The 8,790-nt window shown below is 43.8% G+C and overlaps 1 protein-coding gene across 1 annotated transcript in view; it reads right to left on the reverse strand.

Annotated features, from left to right (window-relative positions):
- trim8b (tripartite motif containing 8b) overlaps positions 1 to 8,790 on the reverse strand; it is a 40,397-nt gene continuing 31,607 nt past the window's right edge. Inside the window, exon 5 of the mRNA XM_061907459.1 lies at positions 1 to 6,456. Within this exon, the coding sequence (XP_061763443.1) occupies positions 5,756 to 6,456 (701 nt within the window). The 3' untranslated portion in view covers positions 1 to 5,755. The remainder of the gene's footprint in view (positions 6,457 to 8,790) is intronic.

Raw genomic sequence — 8,790 nt, forward strand, 5'->3', positions numbered from 1 at the left:
CCTGGTTTAAATTTTATTTGGAACTCCCCTCCAAATCATTTTCCATTTCACAAAATATTTACAAAAAAAAGATACTTTCAAGTTATTTTTTTTTTGTTCTTTCATTTCAAAGATGACTTAATGGCTTCTAATTAGAATGATGACCATTGCTCGCAGTCCATTCTAGAAAACCACATGGGGGGATAAAACAAACAAAAAAAAAAAATTAAAACTGCATCCAGTTTTTTTTTCTTTTAACCCTTTTCTTCTTTTTCTGAGTGCTTTGAAAAAAATCTCATCCTTTGCACGCTTACAGCTGCAAACAGGAAGCCAGTGTGCTTATTGAGAGGAAGTGACATCATTGCCCTGAAGGAAGTACGTTACCAGCATCGCCAGCTCCTCTTTGTCGACACTTGATTGGTTTGGTCTGTCTGCCGTCTTTTGTCGCTCTTACAGTACGAGAGTCTCACGTTGAAAAACATGTAGCAAACAACAAAAATAACGGAGGGGGGAGGGGCGGAACAGTCTAGGTTTTAGGAAGCATGGTTAAGGGGGAAAAGGAACAACTGGATCCAAAAGTCGGGTCAAGACGAGGGAAAAGTGTCCAGTTTCACTTCAGGATCTCCAGAATCCACCTGGAGCTTTTGGTGCCCCTCTTGCCCCTAAGTGCATTGTGGGTGTCTCCTGCGGAAGAGCCGTCCTTCCCTGATTCGAAGGCTACGTTCACACTGCAGGGTCGGATGTCCATTTAGGGTTTTTTTTTTTTTGTAGTTGCAAATAAAATAATAATAAAAAAAAAAAAAGCGATTTCTAATGTGAATGCAGTCCGACCCACATGACGTTTACAGAAGTCGACACGGTTTCCGCTCTAAGTCGCTCTCAGTGCTGCTGCATTTCTGGCAATTTCCTGCAATCATGGTCAACATTTTCTGAACCGAGGTATTGCACGTAGAACTTGGGTAACCAACTCAGCCAAAATCCGAGTCCCAAGTTTTAAAAAAAATTAGAAAATATATATATTTTTTAAATGATTAATTTTCAAAAACTGTCCTTTCTAATCCATTTTCTACTGCTTGTCACTCTCGCTGTCTTCTAGCCGCTCAGGCAAATTGGCACTCGTCCCTTACGGGGTTGCATACATATATACATATATATACATATGAATATACATACATATATATATATACATATGAATATACATATATATATATATATATATATATATTTATATATATATATATATATATACACACATATATATATATATATATATACACACATGTTGATATATACCGTATTTCCTTGAATTGCCGCCGGGCATATAGTATGCGCCTGCCTTGAATTACTGCCTGGTCAAACTCGTGATGTCACGAGTGACACTTCCCCTGTCATCATTTTCAAAATGGAGGAGGCTGATTTCAATACCGGTAATTTGAAATCGCATAAAGGGAAGAAGATTAAGAGCTATTCAGTAGGATTTAAGGTCCACGCTTACATCACACTCAAATTTTCACTGCATACCTCTGGTAAGTGCCGGAGTGAGAAGAGGTTTTAAAATAATTAGCGCATGCTTACTTTTACCACATGCCTTTGGTAAGCGCCGGAGTGGGAAGAGGGTTTAAATCAATTAGCGCCCCGGTGGCAATTCAAGGAAATACAGTATATATATATATATATATATCCACATATATAATATATTGACATACATATATATATTTATATATATATATGTATATATACACACATAAATATATGTATACATACATACACATATATAATATAATGACATACATATATATATATATACACAAATATATATATATATATATGTATATACACACATAAATATATATATATATACACATACATTTTCTACCGCTTGTCCCTTTTTGGGGTCGCGGGGGTGCTGGAGCCTATCCCAGCGTTATGTATGTATATATATAATAATAATAATAATAATAATGGATTAGATTTAATATCGTGCTTTTCTATTGTTAGATACTCAAAGTGCTCACAGAGAAGTGGGAAGCCATCATTCACTCACAGCAGGTGGTGGTAAGCTACCTGGGGTAGACTGACGGAAGCGAGGTTGCCAGTTTGCGCCTACAGCCCCTCCGACCACCACCACCACCTATCATGGCACCGGGGGGGCAAAGGTGAAGTGTCCTGCCCAACGACACAACGGCAGCGACTTTGGATGTCAATAGGCGGGGAGCCAACCTGCAACCCTCATGTTTCTGGCACAGCCGCTCTACCAACTACGCCATGCCCTTTCCAAGAATTTCTACAACTCAAATTTCTACATAGAAATTGTTTTAACCCAATGCGGCCTCCGAGTCAAAAGGTTTGGGGAGCCCTGACGTAGAAACTTTAGAAGGACGAGGACAAACATTTGGTCTCTCAGAATGTTACGGAATATTTTGCTTGGAGAGTTCTTCTCCGTTGTCAACTATTGTTCCCTGCTTGGCACTCACCATCAAGGGTTGGAATCGGGGGGTTAAATCACCCCAAACATTATTCCCGGGCGTGGCTACCGCGGCTGCTCACTGCTCCCCTCACCTCCCAGGGGGGTGAACAAGGGGATGGGTCAAATGCTGAGGACACATTTCACCACACCTAGTGTGTGTGTGACAATCATTGGCACTGTATTTTTCGGAATATAAGTCGCAGTTTTTTCATAGTTTGGCCGGCGGGGTTGCGACTTATATGTGAAATTATTAACACATTACCGTAAAATATCAAATAATATTATTTACCGTATTTCCTTGAATTGCCGCCGGGTATATAGTATGTGCCTGCCTAGAATTACTGCCGGGTCAAACTCGTTTCGTCAAATAATTAGCATATAACTAGAATTTCCACAGGGTCAAACTTGTCACGTCACGAGTGACACTTCACCTGTCATCATTTTCAAAATGGAGGAGGCTGATTTCAATCATTTGAAATCGCATAAAGGGAAGAAGATTAAGAGCTATTCAGTAGGATTTAAGGTCCAAGCTATTGAATATGCTAAAAAGAACAGTAAGCAGCTATGTTTTATTAATATACCATAGCTGCGTGTGTCAAATATGAGTCATTAAATGACTCCCGCCTCCTGGTGGTAGAAGGCGCTAGTGATCCTTCTTGCGACTACTCGGCTGCAGAAGAAGTGACAACAAGCAGCAAGAGTGAGCAGCGATCCTTTATTTTTTCCTCTGGCTTGCACTTTTAACATGGAGGATTACATATGTAAAATAAAACAGCTTTCTAAACTGGACTTTCAATCGAAGCAGGAGGTAATAAAGGAAGATCTCCGTCGAGACAGAGAGACTTTTAAAACTGCAGAAAGATAAGGAAGACTTTTATAAACAAGTTATCGATGCTTTTGATCAGAAGGAGCTGGCATGGACTTCATTTATAAGTAAAGGTAAGACCATAATAATGTTTTTTTAATTAAACGTGCTTTTCATGATGGTATCCTTACATCATACTCAAATTTATAAGCGCAGGCCTAAATTTACCGCATGCCTTTGGTAAGTGCCGGAGTGAGAAGAGGTTTTAAAATAATCAGCGCCCCGGCGGCAATTCAAGGAAATACAGTCGCTCATTCACGTAAGAGACTAGACGTATTAGATTTCATGGGATTTATGGATTAGGAGTGAGAAATAGTTTGGTAAAGGTATAGCATGTTCTATATGTTATAGTTATTTGAATGACTCTTACCATAATGACTCATAAATAACCAACTGAGAAGGTGCCTGGTATGTTTACGTAACATAACCTACACTTATTCAGCCTGTTGTTCACTATTCTTTTTTTTAATTTTAAATTGCCTTTCAAATGTCTATTCTTGCTGTTGTTTTATCAAATAAATTCCCCCCAAAATGCGACTTATATATGTTTTTTCCCTTCTTTATTATGCATTTTCGGCCGGTGCGACTTATCCATCCATCCATCTTCTTCCGCTTATCCGAGGTCGGGTCGCGGGGGCAACAGCCTAAGCAGGGAAGCCCAGACTTCCCTCTCCCCAGCCACTTGGTCTAGCTCTTCCCGGGGGATCCCGAGGCGTTCCCAGGCCAGCCGGGAGACATAGTCTTCCCAACGTGTCCTGGGTCTTCCCCGTGGCCTCCTAGCGGTTGGACGTGCCCTAAACACCTCCCTAGGGAGGCGTTCGGGTGGCATCCTGACCAGATGCCCAAACCACCTCATCTGGCTCCTCTCCATGTGGAGGAGCAGCGGCTTTACTTTGAGTTCCTCCCGGATGGCAGAGCTTCTCACCCTATCTCTAAGGGAGAGACCGCCACCTGGCGAAGGAAACTCATTTCGGCCGCTTGTACCCGTGATCTTATCCTTTCGGTCATAACCCAGAGCTCATGACCATAGGTGAGGATGGGAACGTAGATCGACCGGTAAATTGAGAGCTTTGCCTTCCGGCTCAGCTCCTTCTTCACCACAACGGATCGGTACAACGTCCGCATTACTGAAGACGCCGCACCGATCCGCCTGTCGATCTCACGATCCACTCTTCCCTCACTCGTGAACAAGACTCCTAGGTACTTGAACTCCTCCACTTGGGGCAGGGTCTCCTCCCCAACCCGGAGATGGCACTCCACCCTTTTCCGGGCGAGAACCATGGACTCGGACTTGGTGGGGCTGATTCTCATTCCGGTCGCTTCACACTCGGCTGCGAACCGATCCAGTGAGAGCTGAAGATCCCGGTCGGATGAAGCCACCAGGACCACATCATCTGCAAAAAGCAGAGACCTAATCCTGCGGTCACCTAGAAATTCTGTCCATAAAAGTTATGAACAGAATGGGTGACAAAGGACAGCCTTGGCGGAGTCCAACCCTCACTGGAAACGTGTTTGACTTACTGCCAGCAATGCGGACCAAGCTCTGACACTGATCATACAGGGAGAGGACCGCCACAATCAGACAGTCCGGTACCCCATACTCTCTGAGCACTCCCCACAGGACACGGTCCAATGCCTTCTCCAAGTCCACAAAGCACATGTAGACTGGTTGGGCAAACTCCCATGCACCCTCAAGAACCCTGCCCAGAGTATAGAGCTGGTCCACAGTTCCACGACCAGGATGAAAACCACACTGTTCCTCCTGAATCCGAGGTTCGACTATCCGACGTAGCCTCCTCTCCAGTACACCTGAATAAACCTTACCGGGAAGGCTGAGGAGTGTGATCCCACCATAGTTGGAACACACCCTCCGGTCCCCCTTCTTAAAGAGAGGGACCGGTGCGACTTATACTCTGAAAAATACGGTACTTGAACTTGAACTAGTTAACAGTCTAATTATGACGCTTCTCGCTTCTAGATGACGTTCTCGCTTGGATGAAAGCAACCGTTAACGCGTCGTTTTTATATCAGATTTCTAGCCTGACAGGAAGAAGGCCGGGGTGCACCGTTGTGTTCCATCCGACACGTGCGGGCAAAAAGACGGGCAAGGACCTGCAGTGTGAACAAGGCTGAAAGAAAGGACGACGTAAGGCAACTGACCTCAGAACAGCCGGAGCTTCCATCTTTTTCCTCTCTTTCACCCGAGCCTTGGGGGGAGGTCTGGAGGGTTCCACCACGCTGAGGTTCCTTTTCCTCGCCAAAGCGTCATAAATAAAAAAACACATAGTCCTGCTCTATCTTCTCCTAAAATGTTTCGTCTTGAAAAGGTACGTAAGAAAAAAAACACACGCCGAGCCAAAAGGAAGGAAATCAAACACGGATCAACCCTGCCCCCGAATGTGTGTGTTGAGTCCTTGAGGTGTGCGGGTTAGGAGGGTGTGTAGTTAACTGGTGACGTAGTGCTTAGTGGAGGGTTGGCCGTACAGACCGTAGAAGTCGGCGTGTCTGTGCGACTGCGAGGCGTCTATCCAGTCTCGCACCGCCAGCCCCTGCATGGACGGCCCCCCAGAGGCCAGGCCGGGGGGCGGCGGGTAGTCCTGGGCGCTGACCCAGGGGAAGGAGCCCGAGCGCGAGTATGGCGGGTGGCCGCGGTGGCCCGACACGGACGCCACGCCGGAGCAGTAGCAGTTATCCATGGTGCACACCAGGATCTTGCGACCGCCGTACTGGGGCAGCACGGCCTGCTGGGAGGAATGCGAGGAGCCGCCGCCGCCGCCCCCGGGGGGGAAGTGCGAGGTGCCGAAGACGGCGCCCGAGTGGTGGCTGGCCAACGGGCCGCTCCCCGCGCTCCCGCCGCCGCCTTCGCTAATGTGAGGCGGGCCGCACGGGCCCAGAGGCTGCTGATTGGTGGACTGACCCTCCCCGGCGGACGAGGAGGCGGAGCCCAGGTAGGGCTGCTTGCTCGCCAGCGAGGAGGAAGACGAGGAGGAGGAGGAGGCGTCCTTGAAACCGGGCGCGGCGTTCTTCCCGGCGCCCTCCGGGAAGGCCGTGGAATGTTTGCGCTTCTCCGCTCCGGAAAGGGAGCTCTGGCCGCTCGGGTACGCCGGGACGGACTGCAGGAAGCTGGCGGGAGGCGTTAAGGGTGCTGAGGGACCAGAGAAGCACACTTAAATGACAAGAAAAAAAGTGTGGGCAGCACATTTAAACAATAGCTCAGCTGCTAAAACAGATAGTTTAACTCAGCCCAGGGGTCAGCAACCTCTTTGAAAGCAAGAGCTACTTCTTGGGCACTGATTCATGCCAAGGGCTACCAGTTTGATACACACTTCAATACATTGCCAGAAATAGCCATTTTGCTCAATTTACCTTTAATAAATAAATCTATATATATATAAAACAATGGGTATTTCTGTCTGTCATTCCGTCGTACATTTTTTTCCTTTTACGGAAGGTTTTTTGTAGAGAATAAATGATGAAAAAAACACTAAATTGAACGGTTTAAAAGAGGAGAAAACACGAAAAAAATGAAAATAAAATTTTAAAACATAGTTTGTCTTTGATTTCAACTCTTTAAAATTCATAATTCAACAGAAAAAATGAATAGAAAAACTAGCTCATTCGAATCTTTTTGAAAAAAATAAAAAAAGTATTTATGGAACATCATTAGTAATTTTTCCTGATTAAGATTAATTTTAGAATTTTGATGACATGTTTTAAATAGGTTAAAATCCAATCTGCCCTTTGTTAGAATATATAACAAATTGGACCAAGCTATATTTCTAACAAAGACAAATCATTATTTCTTCTAGATTTTCCAGAACAAAAATTTTAAAAGAAATTCAAAAGACTTTGAAATAAGATTTTAATTTGATTTTACAGATTTTCTAGATTTTCCAGAATAATTGTTTTGAATTTTAATCATAATAAGTTTGAAGAAATATTTCACAAATATTCTTCGTCGGAAAAACAGAAGCTAAAATGAAGAATTCAATTAAAATGTATTTATTATTCTTTACAATAAAAAAAAAAATTACTTGAACATTGATTTAAATTGTCAGGAAAAAAGAAGAAGGAATTTAAAAGGTAAAAAGGTATATGTGTTTAAAAATCCTAAAATCAGTTTTAAGGTTGTATTTCTTCTCTAAAATTGTCTTTCTGAAAGTTATAAAAAGCAAACTAAAAAAATTCCATCCATCCATCCATTTTCTACCGCTTATTCCCTTTCGGGGTGGCGGGGGGCGCTGGCGCCTATCTCAGCTACAATCGGGCGGAAGGCGGGGTACACCCTGGACAAGTCGCCACCTCATCGCAGGGCCAACACAGATAGACAGACAACAGTCACACTCACATTCACACACTAGGGACCATTTAGTGTTGCCAATCAACCTATCCCCAGGTGCATGTCTTTGGAAGTGGGAGGAAGCCGGAGTACCCGGAGGGAACCCACGCATTCACGGGGAGAACATGCAAACTCCACACAGAAAGATCCCGAGCCTGGATTTGAACCCAGGACTGCAGGACCTTGGTATTGTGAGGCAGACGCACTAACCCTTGTGCACGCCAGCTTTCTGAGGGATCGATTGTGCACGTCAGCTTTCCGAGACTCTTATTTTGTTAGCGCAGGCAGCATGAAGCAGGGCTTTTATTGTGAAGATAAGAAATGTGCAGTCGGCCTTCAGAGTTTTGACGGAAGGGACGGCGCGAAAGTCTGTTGAAATAAAAAGTGTTTCTCGCCTTCCTCTCTGTCATTTTTTCATAATAATGAACTGGCAGCAGCCAGCGTCATCTCACAAGACCCTCGAGTGCCGTGAATGTCAATCAAGCAAGCTACGGAATTTGCCGCCAATGTTTTTCTTGTAAAGTGTATGGAAGCTGGATGAATTAGATGCCAAAAACCAACCACTTTCATGTGGTATTGTACAGAAAGGACCACTTTTTTTCTCCTCCATTTGAAAATGTGGGCGTTATCATCATTACTGTCTGATTCCAATCAATGCAAGTCATCAGAATCAGGTAATACACCAACTTATATTCTTGTCTTTGTGAAAGAAAGACATCTATATGTGTTACACATGCTTGTATTATCATTAAACACATTTAACTTGTTTACAAAAATGTCTCTTTCATAAATAAATAAATATAAATGATATATATAAATGAGGTAGTTCCCCTCGATTTGGTCGATTGAAAAGTAGCTCCCCTGCAGAAAAAGTGTGGGCACGAGACAGAGAGACTTTTAAAACTGAAGAAAGATAAGGAAGACTTCTATAAACAAGTTATCGATGCTTTTGATCAGAAGGAGCTGGCATGGACTTCATTCATAAGTAAAGGTAAGACCATAATAAAGTTTTTTTTTTAATTAAATGTGCTTTTCATGATGGTATCCTTACATCACACTCAAATTTTTACTGCATGCCTTTGGTAAGTGCCGGAATGAGAAGAGGTTTTAAAATGATTAGCGCATGCTTACTTTTACCGC

The sequence above is a fragment of the Nerophis ophidion genome, linkage group LG08 (genome assembly GCF_033978795.1).
Source record: "Nerophis ophidion isolate RoL-2023_Sa linkage group LG08, RoL_Noph_v1.0, whole genome shotgun sequence".
NCBI classification, from domain to species: domain Eukaryota; kingdom Metazoa; phylum Chordata; class Actinopteri; order Syngnathiformes; family Syngnathidae; genus Nerophis; species Nerophis ophidion.